At 43.3% G+C, this 21,849-nt stretch overlaps 1 protein-coding gene across 5 annotated transcripts in view; it reads left to right on the top strand.

Moving 5' to 3' along the window:
• Positions 1-12,562, top strand: part of Cdk15 (cyclin dependent kinase 15) — a 125,555-nt gene extending 112,993 nt beyond the window's left edge. For 4 of the 5 annotated variants that reach the window (XM_045148488.1, XM_045148489.1, XM_045148490.1 and 1 more), the window contains exons 13-14: positions 7,497-7,639; positions 10,054-12,562. In XM_045148488.1, coding sequence (XP_045004423.1) covers positions 7,497-7,606 — 110 coding nt within the window. In that variant the 3' untranslated portion in view covers positions 7,607-7,639; positions 10,054-12,562. The remainder of the gene's footprint in view (positions 1-7,496; positions 7,640-10,053) is intronic. The other variant, XM_045148491.1, reaches the window with a different exon arrangement.
• The last annotated feature ends 9,287 nt before the right edge of the window (positions 12,563-21,849 follow it).

Raw genomic sequence — 21,849 nt, 5'->3', positions numbered from 1 at the left:
GGACTGCCAATGTGTGCTGGCGCATACCTGTGACCTTAGCACTTGGATAGCTGAAGCAGGATGATTGCAAGTTTGATACAGTCTGGGCTGCCTGACAAGACTGCCTCAAAGCTAAACAAACTAAAACAGGCAAAACACAGCCAAGCATGGTGGCGCACGCCTTTAATCCCAGCACTTGGGAAGCAGAGGTAGGAGGATCGCTGTGAGTTCCAGGCCACCCTGAGACTCCATAGTGAACTCCAAGTCAGCTTGGGCTAGAGGGAGACTCTACCTCCAAAACCAAAAAATTTTTTAAAAAGGAATGAAATTAACACTGGATGAGAGAGGCCAATTCCCTTAAAGTTCTAAGTGGCCAAGCCAATACTCAATTTCACATGAGACCCCAGCCCACTCTCTCCACTACTTACTGCTTCTATATACCTCACAGGAACATCATAGCAAAACTAGGTTTAGGGGCTGGAGAGATGGCTTAGAGGTTAAGCGCTTGCCTGTGAAGCCTAAGGACCCTGGTTCGAGGCTCGATTCCCCAGGACCCATGTTAGCCAGATGCACAAGGGGGTGCACGCATCTGGAGTTCGTTTGCAGTGGCTGGAAGCCCTGGCGCGTCCATTCTCTCTTTCTCTCTGCCTGTTTCTCTCTCTGTCTGTTGCTCTCAAATAAATAAGAATAAACAAAAAAAAATTTTTTTTTAAACTAGGTTTAGAACCAGGATTTTTGACTCCCAGCGCATACTCTTTCTCCTGCTCTATGTTTGTTTTAGAGACTTCCTGGGAAAAGTTCCCCCTGGCCCCAAGTAACATGTTTAATACCCTACAAACTGGGGGGCTCAATTTCATATTTCATGGCAATTTGTACCCCAATTCCACTAACCCTTTCCCCAATGCCATCTGATCTTACTTTCTGTTATTTTTCTTTTCTTGTTCTTTTTATAACATCCTCCACAATTACCCTTGGGTTTTAAGATTTCTTACACAGTGGTGGTTATTGTTTTTGTGTCACTCTATAACTCATTCAGTTTATATGAAAAACATCAAAAATCAAATGGAAAATGGGTCAAAAGGATAAAATAGCAATTTACGCAAGAGGAAACAAAAAGAGCAGAGCAGCTCATGGGCAACTTTACAGGAGTTAAACAGATGCAAACAATTGCTAAGTAAGCTACCTCTTCCTTTAGCCTAGTGGCCCCCAGAGCCTGGTGAGGTTGTGGGAAAATGACGCTTTGCTGGCGAGAGTGTAAATTAAGGTGATCTTTATAAACCTTATGGCACAAAAATCAGGAGTTATGTCAGTCAGTGCTCAGGCTTTCATACCTGTGTTTTCACTTTTAGAAATTATCTGAAGAAACAACTGAGCAAGGAAATATCAAAACAAAATCTAGATTAGTTCAAATGTTCATTTCAGTGACGTCTATATGCTTAAAATTATAAAATAAAAAAATTTAAATACAGAATGCTAGAGAACTGATTTGAACAAATGTTATTCATTGCCTAAATATACAGTGCTATGTAACCATTTAAAACTATTAACAGTGCCGGGCGAGGTGACGCACGCCTTTAATCCCAGCACTTGGGAGGCAGAGGTAGGAGGATCACCATGGGTTTGAGGCCACCCTGAGATGACATAGTGAATTCCAGGTCAACCTGATCTAGAGTGAGACCCTACCTTAGGGGGGCGGGGGGGAAACTATTAACAGGAGCATGTGGTGTGATGGAAATATTTCTGCTAGAACGTGAGCTATGGGAAACTGGAGAGCTCTGTGTAATACTGCTTGGTGGTAACCCCTGCCCTAGAGAGGCTGAGGCAGGAAAATCATGAGTTTAGACCAGCCTGGGTTATACAGCACACAGCAAGATGTCTTTCAAAAAGAAAAGAAGGGGGCTAGAGAGATGGCTTAGTGGTTAAGGCACGTGCCTGCAAAGCTAAAGGACCCAGCTTCGATTCCCCAGTATCCACCAAGTGGCACATGTGTCTGGAATTTGTTTGCAGTGGCTAAAGGTCCTGGCATGCCCATTCTCTCTCTCCCTCTTTCTCTCTCTCTCTCAAAATAAATAAATAAAAACAAATGATTAACAAAAAAGAAAAGGAGGGAGCAAGGGAGGTAGAGACTAGCTTGCAAAATGGCATATTATAATATGCTTGTGAAAATGATTTGAATATGAACAAAACTAAAAGGTAATATACAAAAATGAAAATATTCTTCTAGTTTACTAGATAGTAGGTAATTTTTTCCTTTTTCAAAGTTTTCTTCAGTGGTATAATAGAGCCAGGTGTGGTGGTACATAATGTATAATCCCAGCACTCAGGAGGTGGGGCCAGGAGGAATGTGAGTTCAAGGACAGCCTGGGCTAGACCATGTCTTAACAATAATAATAATAATTAGTAGTAATTATAATAAAAATAATAAAGAGATGGACAGCAAATATAGGCTCTGAGGAATCACAAGTTCTATTTCAACTTTTCTATAGTGCTCATACAACATTGTAAAGGAATGTATGTGGTTATTCCAATAAAATGAAAATAAATTAATATTATATTTTTTTATTGTCTAAAAGATTGATTTGAAACAAAATGGTGGGGCTGGGGATTTAGCTCAGTGGAGGAGCACCTGCCAAACAAGCACAAGGTCCTGGGTTCGATCCTTGGCGCTGGGGGAAAAATCATACAGTGGGTCTGAGTGAATTAAAGACCTGTGTTCTCCACCTCGTCTTCCTCTTCCTCCTCTTCCCCTTCACTTCTTCCTTCCTCAAACACAATGTGCTATGGTCCTTAACAAACCCTAATTTTCTGTCATTGGTTAGCTAACACTAGTTTCCCTTATCCCAGGTTTAACACAATGTTTATTCTATTCCAAGGTTCTATAAGCATAATCCTACGAGAACAGGAGGCAGGAGGGAGATGAAAACAAAAACAGGCACTAATTAAACTCAAAAGGAAAGATCATCTGCCTTAATGGCAATGTACATGGACTGGGCCCTTGGTCAGTCACAAGTCACTCTGTTAGCCAGCAGCTTCCATTTCAGGCACTATGTGAGCCTTTGAGCTTTGAAGGTATGAAGTCTCCACACATACACGTGAGCTGAAATTGCAGACTCCTTGTGAAGCGCACACTCGGAATAATCACATGCCCCACGTAGTCCTGGTTGCTGGACTGATGATGTGTAAGTGTGGAGCAAAAACCCACGTGACGAGGGAAACTGGCAAGGCATTGTGAAAGGCTAGTTGAATTCCCAAGCTCTTTGTAACTCTTGCTGTCTCTTTTAGCCATTCTAGACAAGCAAAGGAGATCTGATTATCTTGTTGCCTATGAAAGGTTATTTAGCCCCTCAATCCCATTAAGTCACTGTCTGCACTCCAGGGCACCGGCCAGCCTTCCCCAGGTTATCAGCACCGGAGGGGTAAATGGAGACACCGGGATCAGATTTCTAAAGGAAGAAAGTTAAAGCAAAGTTTGAAAGGGGTGACAGCCAACAGCCAAGAGCTTAGGAACTCTATTAGACTGAAAGACAACTATCTCATTATCTTGTTCTGAAATGATCCAAATGCATAAGCAGCTAAAAGTTTTAAATAAACTTGTCCCACTGACAGTCTAGATGACTGAATTTCCCTTCTGAAAAAAATTTTAAACACCCACTTTCGTATTTATTTATTCTCAGAGCTAGGCAGCTGTGATAATTATGCTGTCAGATTCAGTAAGCTAATGAGAAGTCAGCAGAGTGGAAGGGCTCGCCCTGGTGAGATTGCTGAAGAGCAATCCGCAGCCTCCTCCTCAGCTCTCTTTATCTTTTTCTTCCCCTCCTTTTCATTTTCTTTTACTATGAGTTGCGAAGGACAGTCTGGCATTCCACAACCAAATTGGAATCTTTTGATTAACTGGTGTTTCTTTCTTCCTTCCTCTCTCAATCTTTCTCTCTCTCTCCCAAGAAAAACCTCAGGGAAATCCCTACTTTTCATGCCACTGTCCCCAAGACAAGAGGAGACACCAACCCTGAGACAAGTGCCCAAGTTGGCTTAGGTTGGAATCAATTGAGTTTCATCTGTAGTGTGTGCACTGTGTTTATTTTAACTGTGCTGTGACACAAGTGAAAAGGTGGGATACAAAGGGGCAGATTAAACCATCCCTGTGTTGGGCTGGAGAGATTGCTTAGCGGTTAAGCGCTCGCCTATGAAGCCTAAGGACCCCGGTTCGAGGCTCGGTTCTCCAGGTCCCACGTTAGCCAGATGCACAGGGGGGCGCATGAGTCTGGAGTTCATTTGCAGAGGCTGGAAGCCCTGGTGCGCCCATTCTCTCTCTCTCTCTAGCTGTCTTTCTCCCTGTGTCTGTCACTCTCAAATAAATAAATAAAAAATGAACAAAAAAAAATTTAAAAAAATAAAAAATAAATAAATAAATAAAACATCCCTGTGAAAATGTCTGATGCATAGCAGCAAAACTTGATGCCCTCCCCATTCCAACCTAGCAGATACGAAATTCCAAACCAAAGAACTCAGAACCACAGGTTGCCCAGAGCAGGGGACAGGGCCAGCTCCACTGGTATATTTCTTCCCTTTGGGTAGGAGCAGCTTCAAGACAACAATACCATTAAGACGGGTTATGCCTTTGGTGTGCCAAACATAGAAGTTTCTGTCTTTGTTTAAATTGTGAGACATTTCAAGCAAGCCAGGTCCGTGCAGACTGTAAGCCTTGGAAAAACAGTAGAAGGATGTCCCGAACAAGCTTTGTGCGCATGCTTTGGTGACATGGGGTTCCTGCCTCTTGCTGTTTTTTCCCCCAGGTGACAGCTATGTTAATGCTTGTAATAATGGCTACTATTTGTTTAAAAACATGTTGCAGAGCTGGAGACATGGCTTAGTGCTTAAGGCACTTACCTGCAAAGCCTACGGACCCACGTTCGACTCTCTAGATCCCAAGTAAGCCAGATGCACAAAGGTGAGGCAAGCGCAAGGTCATACATGCCCACTAGGTGGCACAGTGTCTGGAATTCAGTTTCAGTGGCTGAGGCCGTGGCACACTCTCTCTCTAAAAAAAAAAATTAATTAATTAAAAAATAAAAACATGTTGCATATCAGGAACTGTATAAGGTGTTTTGTGAATACTCAACTCTTACTCTAACAGGAATCTGGCAGGAAGTTTTGTTTCCCTCTCATGTAGATGAGCCCTTACCTAACTGTTAACTTTGGAAGAACGTGGCTCACACATCGCTTTAGTAGAAGCGCGCTGAGAACCCACAAGCGCTTAGTAAACCAGGCATTTGTGGAAACACAAACTGCCATAGTTCTCAGCTAACAAAATAGACCATCCCTGATTGACAGTGATTTCAGTCAAGATTTTTTTTTTCACTCTATAATAATGTGGAGCCATTCTCATTCAGTAAAGCCATGGAATGGACCCTCCATGCCTAAGAGCTCTGTGATCACGGACTTCATCAATTTTGCATTCGACAAACCACACATAGTTGAGGGGGAAAAAATGTGTTTGGCACTAAAAATGGACAGGTTTCTTTCTTGTCAGTATTTTCTGTAAAATGCAGCACAATTAGTTTTTGTTTGTTTGTTTGTTTGAGGCAGGGTCTCACTCTGGCCTAGGCTAACCTGAAACTCACTCAGTAGCCCAGGCTGGCCTTGAACTCACGGCAGTCCTCCTGCTCAGCATACTAAGTGCTGGGGCTAAAGCCATGCGCCACCACTCCAAGGCACAGCATACCTATTTACAGAGCATGTACATTGTATTAGGTAGAAGTAGTTAAGAAATGTTTTAAAGGATATAGAAAGCTGTCCACGGGTTATATGCAAATTCTGCGCCATTGTGTATAAGCAACCGAGCGTCTTTTGGTATATACAGGAGTCTTGGAACCAGGGACTACTGTATTTTGGGATTACTGTATTTTGACTTTTGATCTTTTCAGAATCTAATGATATCCTCTTTTCATACTAGGCAGCCACAGAGAGCAACTGTGTTCCTAGCCTCGCTATCATGAGAGGAAAATCTCACAACCTGCAGTACACTGTGTTGCTAAATTATGATGCTTAGACAGATGTATTAAATGTTTTGTTTGTTGGAGATAGGATCTCATCAAGTGCATCTTGACTTATAGCTTTCTTTTGTGTGCTGGGGATTGAACCAATGGACTTATAACAATGGGTTTATCAGGATATAGCATCACAATGAGTTAAGGAACATCTAACTGTACAAGACTGAAGGTAATGTCGTGGGGTTAAGAGATGAGGCTCTGAATGTGCTTAGAACTCTCCAAGCCAGTGGATCCCAAAGAACTCCCCAGCCACCAAACCAGTGGCTTTCAGGTTCTCATCTACAATTAATTAGCAAAGAATTGAAAAACATAGACATCAAGAAGGATAGTTTATTTTAAGAGAGAGTAGCAATGAGAGAGAAGAAAAGTAGAAAAGCTCCCAAATAAGAGGGTTTCCCCCCCTGACTTGGAGGGATCAGAAGAGGGAAGATACCGACAATTCACCTGGCAACCTGGACCCGATCTTGGTATAAATTAGGCATCCAATTAGGATGAGTCTCATTGACAAGTTCACAAGTGTATGAAGGACCTTGATTGGTTGGTAAGTCCAGGAGGAGAACACAGACTCAAACAGGGTCTGCCAACGGTGGGGATGAGCCTGGGAAAAATAGAAGGAAACAGGAAGCTGCACTTTACCATCATCTTGAACTGCATTGAGTCAGACTGGAACTCTGGTCTTGCCAGGGTAGGGTGGCACCTGTGTTTCTTTGGGTCTGTGTCCCTACCTAATTACCTGCAAAAGAAAGTTACTTTGCTCCTAATCCCTATCAGTAGCATATATAGGTATTTCAAAATAGTTATTTTTATTATTATTATTATTACAATTATTATTTTGCAAGAGAGAGAGATTGGGCCTCAGTCACCGCAATGGAAGGCGAGACACTTGCACCACCTAGTGGTCATATGCAACCTTGTGCTTGCCTCATCTTTGTGCATGTGGCTTACGTGGGATCTGGAGAAGTTGAACATGGGTCCTGAGATTTCGCAGGCAAGCGTCTTAACTTCTAAGTCATCTCTCCAGCCCAAAACAGTTTTTTTTTTTTAATTTATAAAAGCTGTGCCTCAGAGTTTATTTACATTTGTTGTCTATATATCTAACAGGATTTAGAATGGTCCAAAGTTTCATCTAGCCCAGCATGAAGCTCATTGCCAATCCTTGTCAGGGTTATAATCTAGATTCCTTGGCATGGCATTTCATCCCTTCACCACTGGTTCCAACCCTTCTCCCAACCTACCCTCTAGCATTCATTTGGCAAATATGCATTGACCTGAACTTAATAGGAAACACTTGACAACTACCTATAGATTTGATCAAATGAGTTACCTGTGCATCAGTATAAGTTACTAGCAAATAAGACTGCCTGTATGGATATCTCTTAGGGTACCAAATGTTACAACAAACAAATATGTATAGTGAAGGAGCCCAGGAAATAATATGTTGGTGCTTTCTCTTTTTCCTCCCTACAGAAGAGTCTTTGTTTACAGTTTCAGGAGTGAGCCTGGAGCCAGAAATGTGTGACCTTTTGGCCTCCTACAGGAAGGGTCACCACCCAGCCAGGTTTAACAAATGCTGGTGAAAAGAAAGAGTGGAGTCACCAAGATCGTTACAGGTGAGTGATCCCAGCAGTGAGGGTCCTGTGAAAGGCTGTTGCTGCCAGGTGGAGAGAACACTGCTTGCCTCTGTCTTGTGTCTAGTTTTCCTTCCCAGTTCTGGGGACATGGGGCCTAGCAGCCTCTTCAGAGCTCCATTTCCTAAGCTGGGGGGAGGAAGGTGAATGCATGGCCATCTCTCCCACGCCAGGATCTGTGCTAGACTTCTAAGTGAGAATTTGCAGATCACTGTGAGGACTGAAGGAAGGCTTCAAAATAATGGAATAAAGCATCACAATGTCATTTCTCCCTCTCTCTCTCTCTCTCTCTCTCTCTGTCTAGCTCAGGCTGACCTGGTATTCACTATGTAGTCTCAGGGTGACCTCAAACTCACAGTGATCCTCTTACCTCTACCTCCTGAGTGCTGGGATTAAAGGCATGTGCCACCATGCCTGGCCCTAGGTTTGTATTTTGACAATAACAATTAGAAATCAAGCGGCACTACAATAATAGAATATGGTGTAAAATATTTTCTAGGGAAGAGTTTTTGATGTTTGTAAAATGAACTAGATGGGCTGAAGAGATGGCTTAGCAGTTAAGGTGCTTGCCTACAAAGCCTAAGAATGCATGTTCGAATCTTCAGGTCCCATGTAGCCATACACACAGTGACACAAGGGTGCAATGTTGTACGTGCACACAAGGGGATGTACGCATGCGGAGTTAGTTCGTGGCAGCTGAAAGGTCCTGGTACACCTATTCTCTTTCCCCCCGCTACTCAAAAATTTAAAAAAATTAAACATTCACTAGTTGGGGCTTAAGGAGATGGCTCAGTGGTTTCCTTGCAAAGCCTACCAACCTGGGTTGAATTCTCCAATATTCATGTAAAGGCACAAGTGTCTGGAATTTGTTTGCAGTGGCAAGAGGCTCTGGCACATCTGCACTTATCTATTCTCCCTCCCTCTCTTTCTCTCACTCAAATAAAAATAATAAAAAATAAAATTAACTAGTTAGAAGCAAGATGAACTTTAATTGCAAACCTCTAAAGTGAAAGGTTGATCCTTCCTAACAGTATCAAAGATATGTTTTCCTTTCTTTACTGAGATTTGAACCCAGGGTCTGGCACATGCTAGCTAAGTGTTCCAGCACTGGGTTGTATCCACAACCCTATCAAAGATCCTAATGAAAGTGGCCTCCGGTGCTAGAGCTCCTTAGCATTAGTATCATTTCTGTATTGCTGTTGTCCCTGGTATGGACTTTGTCCTATTTGAGCAGCAGAAGGGAAGGATATAACCCTGCCCTTCTGGCCTGGACTTCTTTCACAAAGAACTGTACCTGCAGAAAGACATGATTTGGTCACAATAGAATGTCAGGTGGGTGAGCTGTGAAGCTCAGTGTCTGGGCTAGAAATGGAAAGAGGATGGAGGCAGATCCCTCCTCTGCTGGAGTAATCTCCAATGTCCCTAGGCCTCTGTACTAATTCAGAGATAAAACCTGTAGGAGATGAACCACAAGAGGGAAAAGCTAGAGCAATTAAACTGTTTAATAAATGGCTTGGGATCCGTAAAATCTGAGAGTGCTGGAGTTAAAGAGACTAAAAGCTGTAATCATATGGACACTGGAGGCCTGTAAATCTTTTCCGCTGAATTGAATTTATGCTAAGATATTCATTTTTCAAGGGAGTCAAAATGTAAATTGAGGCATTAGGACTTGGTAACTGGCAGCAATTCTTCCAAATTAAGACTCTTGATAGAGCATCAAGAATGTCAGGTTCAGGCATGAAAAACGTTTTATACTGGTGTCCACGACAGGGAAGTGGAGAGGAACCAACTTTCCTGTGTGCACCCCACACGCCAGGCATGGTGGCAGACTCTGTTCATGGGCCGTCTCAGTGCTTGGTGTGTTTTCACCAGAGGACGGGGGAACAACTGTAGTTTGTACACTGACAGGTTTTATTTTTAAAGCTCTCCGAGTTCATATCACAAAGGATTAGATGTGGTCCTGGAGAGATGGCCTAGCGGTTACGGTGTTTGCCTGCAAAGCCAAAGGATCCCAGTTCGATTCTGCAGGACCCATGTATGCTAGATGCACAAGGGGGCGCATGCATCTGGAGTTCATTCGCAGTGGCTGGAGACCCTGGCACACCCATTCTCTCTCTCTCTATATATATATGTATATCTCAAATAAATAAATAAATAATATATGTGTGTGTGTGTGTATATATATATATATATATATATATATATATATATATATATATATACATATACATATCTATATATATAAAGGATTAGATGCTGCCCCTCTTTTATCATCACGTTTTCTATGATATATATAATTCCATCAGTAACTTCGAAATAACGTTGAGCAAGTTTTCCTTGTCCAGTGCAGTCTCCAGGTCATACGTTTGATCTTGTTCATTCTTCATTCCTTTCAGGGCACTACCTGAGCTGTTTCAGTTTCCATTTGCTGCCGTTTACGAAGACGCTTCAAGTCGAATTCCAGTCCAGATCAGAAATTTCATCCTCTTGCCTGTGACCCGGAGCATTTTAAGTATGGTCTTCAAGACAGCAGCACCTAATTCTGAAAGAGAAAGCAACGGAAGGTGTTTGCTAGAGTGTCATTGCCCAAAACATTAGCCGTCGACTAAGAGAGTCTGAGAAGAGAACTTCTACACCCTTTCAGCCATTTCCCTGGGCCTTTTCCCAGCAGGACAGAGTAGGAGACTCGCAACTGGAAGGATTCAGCCAGAGGTGGTGCTTGCTCAGGCCTGTTAGGCTTGTGTGCACTTATAACTTCCCCCAGCCAACAGCCTTCTGTGGAAGAGAGGATTAGTGTAGTTTCGAGAAGTCGGCAGGGAAAATGGTCTCTTGGATAAAGTTGTCACCAGAAGGACTTGCTGAGGACTACTTGGAATGACTTCCGGGTGGCGGGTGGGGGGGTACTCTTTCTTCTCTCCCCAGATCATCAGCATGCATTTCCGCCTCACCCCAGCCAGACTGTCAGGGTCTGGATTGAGCTGCTACATAGAATTGGATTTCAGTTCCCCCTACTAAATCCTAATTGCCTGTGGTGATGGCAAAAAGCAATGAGGAACCTAAGCCCTCATTTGATAATGGAGATAGGAGAGCTCCAGAAGATGTAACTGGAGCCCTGTGGCACCATCAGGGGCACATGGACACGGCCGCACGACCCCGGAGTAGACCTGTGCCCACTGACACATGCAGCACCCTTTTCCAATCACCCCTTCTGAAAGAAGCCAGGGAGACTCAGATTACTTCACCTAGGGATCATCTCAGGAAATGCAGTAGCCTGGAAACCAGAAACCACCCTACGCCCTTTAGAAAGACAAAGAGGAACCAGTCAAGAGAGAATCAGAAACGGTAACTGTCTAGCCAGTGTCTGGGATGAAAGGAGCAATGCATCCAGATTGTCCAGAGAAACCTGCCTTTGTCCATGTAAGTCAGGCAGTGGACGTAGCCTGCGCACGTGTGTCTGAAAGATGAGGCAGTGTGTGCTGGATAAGGGGGCTGGCAGGCGCTGTGCCCCCGAGAACAGTTCTCATGCAACCTGGAGAGACACTAGCAGGAGTGGGGCGCAGGACCCACGTGCGAGTTTTGTTCTGGTCAACTGTTCTTCTTAATTACCTGGATAAAGTGAGAGAAGGTATCCACCTTGTTCCTACACCTCACTGAAGTGAGCGCTATTACTAATGTATGCGTGCCCCGTGCAAAAGGTGAAGCCGAGGCTTGGAAAAGTTAAATGCCTCCTCCACGTTCATATGCCAGAGTTTGGGTCTGGCTGTGTGAGCTTTGCAGAAACCACATCCCTATCAGATCTGTATATTGTACAAGTGTTAAAGAGGCTGCTGAGCTGCCGCATGGGATCGTGACTCAAAGGATTTGGACCTGGCTAGAAGTTAATGAGCACCAAGCCCAAGGAATACTCAGTCCTATCCAAGTCTATCCAATTCAAATACTAACATGTTGGGCTTAAAGTGCTTACAACTTCAGTAAGCTTATGACCTAGTGGAAATTGGTACTTTTAAGTACAATGTGAATTAAGACTATAACCTGGCTACACCCAACAGATAATGCTGATCTTTTCAGGCTGCAAAAGTAAAGGCCTAAAATGATGCCCCAAAGAAGGGAAATAGCTTACTCTCTACCCATCAGACCACATTTAAATTATTAGCCTGAATTCCACATATCACACTTTAAAAGAAGTATCATTGAAATAAATATTTATTGTGCACCTATTAGTTTGAAGGTGCGACCTTGTATAATTGTTTTAACAATGCTTAGATATAGGGGCGTCTTGTTGCCATTGCACAGAGAAATACACCAAGCACCAGATACAAATACTCACTCTTTGTAGTTTCTGTCCTCTAGCGCCCGCCTGCGTGTTCCTTAGCATCCCTCCAGCTCCCCTGTGTTCTCCCAGGAGGGCCACCAGGAAAAGCCAGGCGTGTGGGCCAAGCCACATGGAGGAACAGCTGCAGAAAGAGAAAACCCAGGGTCCAGAGAAGCTCCTTCTAGAAGGAGGGCTGTCACATACGGAGAGGTTGGCCCTGCGCTGCAGTTAGGACAGACTGAAAGCTCACAGATGCTACTTTTGGCACATGGGGAAGTCCTGAACGGTTTAGCGTATCCATGAATAAGCTATGTTCTCACAAAAGTGGTGCCCTTTCTCTGCTTCTGTGATGATACGGAGAGCTGTAGAGAGATACCCATGTTGGAGGTTAGAACAGTTGACCTCTAAGAACAGGTACACTCAGTTTGTTTCCTAAGAAAGGAGTTCTTCTTCTTCTTCTTTTTAATCTAAATTAAGTTAGCCCCTTTAATGGTAATAGAGGAGAAAATTATGCTCAGGCCATTTCTTTTTTCTGCCTTTAATGGATTTGCTTACTCAAAAGCTTAATCAATAAAAGTTATAAGACTCTAAAACATGCAAGACTTCCTTTGGTCCTTGATTTTTTCATATTATTTAATTTATTTATTTATTTGACAGAGAGAGAGAGAAAGAGGGAGGGAGAAAATGGGCACGCCAAGGCCTTCAGCCACTGCAAACAAACTCCAGACACATGCGCCCCCTTGTGCATCTGGCTAACATGGGTCCAGGGGAATCAAACCTGGGCCCTTTGGCTTTCCAGGGAAACGCCTTAACCACTAAGCTATCACTCCAGCCCAGTCTTTAATTTTTTTAAACAAACATTCTTAGTATTCATGTATTTTTTCCTCTAATTATTTTGTTGATTCCTTTAATGGAAATGTACTTGGCTTTAGCTGGGCATGGTGGCACATGCCTTTAATCCCAGCACTTGGGAGGTAGTGGCAGGAGGATCACTGTGAGTTCAAGGGCAGCCTGAGACGACATAGTGAGTTCCAGATCATCCTGGGCTAGAGTGAAACCCAACCTCAAAAAGCCAAAAAGAAGGAGGAGAAGAAGAAGGGGAAATATACTTGGCTTTAAAAAAATAGAATTTATTTTTGTTCAATTTGACTAGCCATTCTTACTCAAAAATTCTACTCACACAGAATTTCCATCTTTGGGGCATCCATGATTATATGGGTGGAAAAGGCAATGTGATTTGCTCTGGCCAACATATTGTGAGGGAAGTGGTCTGTGTCACTTCTGGAATTTACTGTATTGCCAGAGCAAAGTCCTCTAGATCTGCTTTTTGTTTGTTGGTTTGTTTTCCACTCTGTTACAGGTAGTAACAGCACTCAAGATGAGCCCAGGTTGGGGAAATAGATGAGATGACAGGGTTGGCCAAAGGCATATGATGAGCATGTAGTGGGAAAGCCTCAGGCTTAATCCTTGGCTGGTGAAGCCCTTGGGAGGAGGGGCCTTGCTGGAGGAAGTGTGTCGCTAGGGACAGGCTCTGTGTAACATTCTCCCTGCTGATGTAGAAATGTGACACCCAGATATCTGCTTCTGCCAGGCTTTACCCACCATGATGAAATGTCCACTCAAAACTGTAGACCATAGCTAAACCCTTTCCTTCCATAAGCTACTTCTGGCATTTTGTCCCAGCAACAAGAAGGTTAACTGCTATGCTGTTTTAAGCCACTAATATCTTGGAGGTATTTGTTACTACAATGTAACTTATGCTCTCCTAATAAGCATGAGGAAACGTAAAACATAGATTACACTGTTCAATGTAGTGCTTCAGGTACTGTTTATGTTTCAATTTAAATTATTAAATCAACTTCAGAAAAAAAATCAGTTCATCAATCACACATTGCAAGGCTCAACAGCATACATTGTATCCACCATGCTGCTCAGTGTAGACAAAAAACATTTCCATCATTGTGGAAATTTCCACTGGGCAGAGTTGACAGAGTGCCAAGATTTTAATGAAAGTGAGTACTGATAACCTCTAACATATCTTGATGTGTTAAATGTGAGCACCTAATAACACCTTGGAAAAAAGTTTCACCTTTTTAAAGTGAAATCTGTGGTAGAAATCACTGGAGATTACCTTCTAGAAGAAAATAAATCCTTTTGAGCAGTTATGTTTCTTAGAACCAAATACCTCAGAAGGTCTTTTCCTGAAGGTGCATCTGACATCTTTTGTTACTCTTGACACCTTTCATAAACAAACCCCAGGGTAGTGTCATTTTAGCCCATCTCCTCAGAGCCTCTGTGCTTCATGTTTTGTGTTTCTATCTTTTCCCTATCCTCAAGTGGGTTATGGTTTACTGATCCAAGATCTGAGGTGCTTAGTGAGGAATTTACCCAAGTTTCTTGTCATCATCATTGCAAGCACTAACCTTGAAGATAGTATGAGAGCCTCAAATGGAGCAAGATATAAATAACTGTTCTAATCCATTCATTGATTTATGTGACAAACATCTAGGCACTAGAAGCACAAAGATTAATATCTCCCTTAAGGGGGCTGGATAGATATCTCAGTGGTTAAAGGTGGTTGTTTGCAAAACCTGAAGGCCTGAGTTCAATTCCCCAGTACCCATGTAAAGCCAGATGCACAAAGTGGCACATGTGTCTGGAGTTCATTTGCAGTGGCAGGAGGCCCTGGTACATCCATACTGTCTTTCTCTTTCTGTATGCCTCTTTCTCTCTCTCAAATAAATAGATAAATTTAAAAAATATTTCTCTGAGGGTATGTACTTTAGCACCATGTATACTGAAATTGAAATGATGCAGAGAATATTAGCATAAATTTGTGAAGCATTCCATTCTTTTATGTCAGTACCCTGCAGATGGATTTGGGGATCACTGGACCCCTCTATCTCTCCTTGTTCCCATTGTGTCACGTAGCACATATCTCCCTTCTCTGATTTTTAAATATATATACATATATATGTATACACACACACACACACACACACACATATATATGCAGCTAATTGCCTGTGAGGTCTAGTGGAGGTGGTGGGGCCAGTGGGCTGTGAAGAATGGCTGGAAAGTTTCCAGTCTGGAAGCCTGGTTGACTTATTACATCATTTATAGTCAAATAATTAGTTTGGGAGAGAAGGTTATGAGCTCATTTTCAGTCATGTTAAGTTTGCGGTATGTGTACATCAGACAGAACTGCTGGCCTAATCATGGAAAATGGAGACTGGCTGTATTTGGGCCTCGCTGAATGCTGATGGTCCTTGAAGTCACCAGGATGTGACTGCCTAACAGAACACGTGCGAAGAGACAGCGCTTGAGAACTGTACGGGGGCCTGTGTTTAGGAGCTTGGAGGAAGGGTTGTCAAAGGAGAATGCTTTAGTTTGGATGTGATTTGTGTCCCACAGATTCACATGTTACAAGATGCTAAAAGTCCCCAGTGTGGTGGTACTAGAGTTAGGATCTGGTGCATGGTCTTTGGATGTGGGGGGCACTACCCTCAGGAGGGATTAATGCCAGTCTCGCAGAGTAAATTAGTCTCTCAAGAACTGATTGTTATAAAAAAAATGAAAAGAAAAAAAAAGAACTGGTTGTTATGAAGTAAGCCTCAACACATCCTTGCCTCTTTCTACAGGCAGCTCGTTCCCCTTCCTTGTCTCTGACACGGTGTGACACAGCGGGCAAACAGGGCAAACGCCGGCTCCACACTGTTTTGATCCTCTAGCTCACCAGCTGTGAGCCAAATAAACTTCTTCCCTCGTAAAATATCCAGGGCCAGGTATTTTGTTACGGCAACAGAATATAGAATTAAAAGACAGCAAACGCAAGCTGATAGAAATCGGTAGAGAGAGGAAGTGTTGGGGTGAAAGAGAAGAAAACTAGTCCTTCTGTGGGATGGGTGTTCTGAAGAGCATTCCGAGACTCTGTAGCTACTGGACAAAATGTCAGGAGAGTCCACCTGCAGCCAAACAGCTGGCATAGTGGTGAAAGGCAAACATTACGGATTAAAGACGGGTCAGAACCAGCACATCCTTTAAATCTTCCCCAAAAGAAGGGAGGAGATAAAATACCACCAGAGAGCGGAAAGGCTATGAAACCTTATTTTGTTCAGCATATGAGAAATGATGCATTTTTTATAGGCTGGGTAAAAGAGAGAAGGATGCTGTTAGCATCAGGGGTAATCTAAAAACACCAGGCACACGCCCTTTCCAGACTTCTGTCTGTCTCAGCTGGCAAACATCCTATCAGACCATTCTTTCTGTGAAGGCTTTGCTCCTACATCACTTCTCTGCAAAGCCTACTAACCTGGCATAGCCGTCAATCTAACAGGCAAGCGTCCCTGGCCACAAATTCCCCTTAACCTGCTCCATGCTTCTCACACGTGTTAACAGTTGATTGCGTGCTCAATAATTTATGTTTTACTTTTTTATGATATTTATTCTTCCTCCCCTACTAGAAAGCACAGTCCATATCTTTATTTTAGTCACTGTTATATATTCCAAAACCAATGTGTTGCACATAGTAGGTCGTCCATAAATGTCTTGAATGAATGGACTCTTCTACCATAGTTTCTTATTCATTCATTGATTTATTCACTCACTCGCTGACATTTGTAGTCCAGGCTGACTTTGAACCTGTGATCTTCCTTCCTCAGCCACCCAAGTGCTGGAATTACAGGCATGTGCCACCTCGACCATGTTTTCAGCTGCAACCCAGCACTACCTTTACCCCACGCCATGACCTACCTGTTCTTGTTCTTTTACCATATACAACGTTCCAATGTTTTATATTTACTGTATATTTTCTTTTTTAAAAAATTTTTTGTTTATTTTTATTTACTTGAGAGTGACAGGCAGAGAAAGAGAAAGAAGCAGAGAGAGAGAGAGAGAGAGAGAGAGAGAGAGAGAGACAGAGAGAATGGGCGCGCCAGGGCCTCCAGCCACTGCAAACGAGCTCCAGACGCGTGCGCCCCCCTGTGCATCTGGCTAACATGGGTCCTGGGGAACCGAGCCTTGAACTGGGGTCTTTAGGCTTCATAGGCAAGCGGTTAACCACTAAGCCATTTCTCCAGCCCTTACTGTATATTTTCTATCTCTCCCAGTAACAGGCAAGTTTCACGGGAACAAGGATTTTGACACAATCTTCTCTCTGATGTGTACCAAACACCTGGATATACATGCTATATAGTCATACTTTCAAAATATTTGTGCAATAAATAAATTCAGAGATTGAAGGAAAAACAGTTTGAGAGCTATGTTTGCCTGGGGAAGAGTAAGAAATGGGAGAGAATGGGAGAAAAGGAAAAGTATATAGATAAACATATCTCAAAGCTGCTCAGTGGGTGTGAAGAATCCTGTACCTGATTCTTTGTGCAGATCTGGCTGGTGAAGTGCTTTGCTTCTTTATTTGTTTAGTTGTTTTTTTTTTTTTTTAAATTTTCTTTCTTTCATTTGTGTGTGTGTGTGGAGGTGCACATACACGTGGACATAACACATGTTCATGGGGAGGCCAGAAGACAGAGCAGCTTGGATGTCGTTCCTCAGGCTCTGACCAAGTCCTTGTCTAAATCGGGTTCTCTCACGTCCTAGAACTTGTCAAACAGGCTGACTGACTGCTTGAGCCAGTGCACCCCAGAGATCAACCTATCTTGGCTTTCCCAGTGCTAGGACAATACCACACCCAACTTTTTCAAAATTTATATATATATTTTTTGAGGTAGGGTGTGCTGGGATTAAAGGTGTATACCACCATGCCCAGCTACACCAAGCATTTATGTTTTTATTTTATTTATGTACTCATTTGAGAGAGATGGGGAGTGAGAGGAAACGAGCAGAGGGAGAGAGAGAGACAGGCAGACACACACAGATAGAGAGTGGGCACACCAGGGCCTCTACTGCAAACAAACTCCACATGCATGTGCCACCATGTGCATCTGGCATGTGCATCTGGCTTACGTGAGTACTGGGGAATCGAACCTGGGTCCTTAGGTTTTGCAGGCAGATGTCTTAACTGCTAAACCATCTCTCCAGGCCCCCAATTTTTTTCTTATTTTCAGGAAGGGGGGTGAAGAACAAGAATGGGGGCTGGAAAGATGGCTCAGCACTAAAGGCACTTGCCTGTAAAACCTAATGACCTGAGTTTCATTCCCTAGTACCTACGTAAAGCCAGATACACAAAGGGGTGCAGGCATCTAGAGTTTATTTGCAGTGGTTAGAGACCCTTGCATGCCCATTGTCATTTTTTCTCTCTGCTTGCAAAATAAATAAATATTTTTTCTGCTTTTTTTTTCTTTTTTTTTTTTGTTTGTTTGTTTTTGAGGTAGGGTTTCACTCTAGCCCCTGCTGACCTGAAGACCTGAAATTCATTCTGTACTCTCAGGCTGAGCTTGGATTCATGGTGATCCTCCTACCTCTGCCTCCCGAGTGCTAGGATTAAAGGCATGCACCACCAGGCCCGGCTAATAAATATTGTTTTTAATAGGAGAATGGGCATGCCAGGACCTCTTGCCACTGCAGGTAAATTTCAGATGCATGTGGCACTTTGTGCTTCTGATTTTAGGGAAGTACTAGGGACTTGAACCCCGGGTCGGCAGGTTTTATAGGCAAGCACCTTTAGGTGCTGAACCATCTCCATCTCCCTAGCCCCTATATATTGTTGTTGCTTATTTGTTTTATTTATTTGCAAGCAGAGAGAGAAGGAGAGAGAGAGGGCACTAGGGCCTCTTGCCACTGCAAAGGAACTCCAGATGCATGTGCCACTTTGTACATCTGGCTTTACATGGGTACTGGGGACTCAAACTTGGGTCATTAGGCTTTGCAGGCAAGTGCTTAATTGGAGAGCCATCTCTCCAGCCTTGTTTTTGTTTTTTAAGGCAGGGTCTCACTCTAGTTCAGGCTAACCGGGAACTCACTCTATAGCCCAGACTGGCCTCAAACTCATGGTGAACCTCCTACCTTGGCTTCCTTCCCGGGTGAAGGATGATAGGTGTAAGCCTAGCTCTTTCTTTAAAAAAAATTTTGTTTTCTAATTGATTGGAGAAAAAGAGTGCATCAGCATGCTAAGACCTCTAGCCACTGCAAATGAAGTTGTAGTATGTGCCACTTTGTACATCTGGCTTTCTGTGGTACCAGAGAATCAAACCTGGGTTGGCAGGTTTTGCAAGCAAGCAATCTCCCCAGACCACCTTTCTACCTTTCTTTTCTTTTTCTTCTTTCTTTCTCTTTTTTCCTTTTTTTTTTTTTTTTTTTTTTGAGGTAGGGTCTCACTCTAGCCCAGGCTGACCCGGCATTCACTCTGGAGACTCAGGGTGGCCCCGAACTCACGGCGATCCTCCTACCTCTGCCTCCCGAGTGCTGGGATTAAAGGCGTGCGCCACCACACCCGGCACTCGGCACTCTCTTTTTTTTTTTTTTTTGAAACAAGCTCTCATTCTCTACCCCAAGGCTTACCTAGAATCCACCATATAGCCCAAACTGTTCTCAAACTCATAGAGATTCTCCTGCCTCAGCCTCCTAAGAGCTGGGATAACAAGCATAAACTACCATACTTGGCTCACATCTTCCTTTTGTAAGGCATAGTTATCTGTCTCAGAGAGTTGTTTGTAATGATTAGATAAGCTTTTACAGGGGCTGGAGGGATGGCTTAGCCATTAAGGCGTTTGCCTGCAAAGCCAAAGAACCTTGGTTCAGTTCCCCAGGACCCATGTTAACCAGATGCACAAGTGAGCATACATGTCTGAGGTTCATTTGCAGTGGCTGGAGGCCCGGGCGTGCCCATTCTCTCTCTCCCTCTTTCTCTGTCAAATAAATAAATAAAAATAAAATTAAAAAATAAGCTTTTAGGGCTGGAGAGATGGCTTAGCGGTTAAGCGCTTGCCTGTGAAGCCTAAGGACCCCGGTTCAAGGCTCGGTTCCCCAGGTCCCACGTTAGCCAGATGCACAAGGGGGCGCCCGCGTCTGGAGTTCGTTTGCAGAGGCTGGAAGCCCTGGCGCGCCCATTCTCTCCCTCTATCTGTCTTTCTCTCTGTGTCTGTCGCTCTCAAATAAATAAATAAAAAATTTAAAAAAAAAATAAGCTTTTACATTGAAAGTTTTAAAAAATATATATATTACACACACACACACACACATTTGGTTTTTTAAGGTAGGGTCTCACTCTAGCCAGGCTTACTTGGAATTCACTATGTAGTCTCAGGCTGACCCTGAAGTCACAGCGATCCTCCTACCTCTGCCTCCCATGTGCTGGGATTAAAGGTATGCACCATCATGCCTGGCTATTTTTAAAAATATTTTATTTATTTATTTGTAAGGATGGCGAGCAGGAGTGGGGGAGAGAGAATGGCTACACCAGGGCTTCCTGCCACTGCAAACAAACTCCCGTTGCATGTACAACTTTGTGCACCTAGCTTTATGTGGGTACTGGGGAATTGAACCTGGGCCAGCAGACTTTACAAGCAAGCACCTTTAACCACTGGGGAGCCATCTCCCCAGCTCGACACTGAAAGCATTTTAAACAGTGTCTGGGGCATGGTCAAAAATTGCTAGCAGTGTTTCTAGTACAGGTGGTTGTGGGGGAAGGATCAAAGTCAAGTGAAAGAAAAATGACACAGGGGACTTAAGTGTGCCAAAGATCACAAGGAGTTACTGGCAGAAGAAGGCAGGAGGACAATAAGAAACCAAGTCATGCATATATAGTGTTTTTAAAAACCCCAAAAGAAAGAAACCAAGTCAATTACCAGAGTTGGACTGGGCTCAGGGTGAAGTAGGGTCCCCTGATTCTGATTCGGCCACGGCGGTGGCCCCCGCAGGCGCCTGGCTTTTTACCTTTGCGCTCTCGTTGACCTCCTGCTCTAAGGAACAGATGCAAAATTGATGGTCGCTGTTTGAAGTATACAGATCTACTTTCTACAGACACCTTCCAATCCCAGCAATCTAACATGAAATGTAATAATGGCCTTGATGTTTTTCCTCCCTGAGATCATTTTGTTTTTTTTCTGTTAGTTTTGCCATTTATTCTGTTTAAACACATTTGGGGACCTCGGGGATGCAGGGCAAGGGGCAGAAAAGGCCAAGCTAACAGTACTTACAGCCTGCAACAATGATTGCAATGGGTCACACATCTCTGGAAAAGACAATCCCCCAAAAGGGTGCCTTGGGAAGACAGATAAAAGACCAAAGTTGGGTCATGTGACAGGTGTCACTTGAGTAAGATACTGGGGCCAAAGATAAAAGCCCACTCCTTCTGGTCACATGACCCAGCTTCATTACACTCCCAGCAGGGGGCCAGAGAGCCTGGATGCCATTTTTACTTATTTATTTATTTGTGTTTTCCCCCTTATTCTGTGATAATGAGAAAATGTTTAAACTCCCATCTCTGTGTTTAAACATTTCTTCCTGCTGACAGCAGCAGGATACCCCTTGATCAACTGTCAGATTGGAAAGTGCAATTTTTCTGGAAAGTAAACAGCACGTTAGCTGGTTGGAAATAATTTTCTGTTTATTGGTAGCAGTTAGCTTCGGAGTGATGGAGCCCTGTGACAGTACTTGTCAGGTGAAGAATAAGAAACAAGTTTGGAAATGCCTTTAAGACATCTCTCTGACAATAGGGCCTTTCCATTTTTTGATAGAAATGTATTCTTTTAAAAAGTTTAAATTAAAATAAGCAAAAAAAAAAAAATACCCCAAAAACTTTCTCAGTGTTCCCAACTTCTGGAGATCCTGTGGCAAACTTGACAGAGGATCAAAGGCAGTGCTTGGCATGTCGGAGTCAGAGGGTCCTCAGCAGCCATTTAGCCCTACTCCCCTGTGTTGCCATGGGGAAACTGAGGCTCAGACAGATGCCTTAGGTTCTTCTCACAAGAGGAAGACACAACTG

The sequence above is a fragment of the Jaculus jaculus genome, chromosome 4 (genome assembly GCF_020740685.1).
Source record: "Jaculus jaculus isolate mJacJac1 chromosome 4, mJacJac1.mat.Y.cur, whole genome shotgun sequence".
NCBI lineage: Eukaryota > Metazoa > Chordata > Mammalia > Rodentia > Dipodidae > Jaculus > Jaculus jaculus.
The sequence above is the reverse complement of the archived record's forward strand: the minus strand, read 5'-3'. Positions and strand labels throughout refer to the sequence as shown.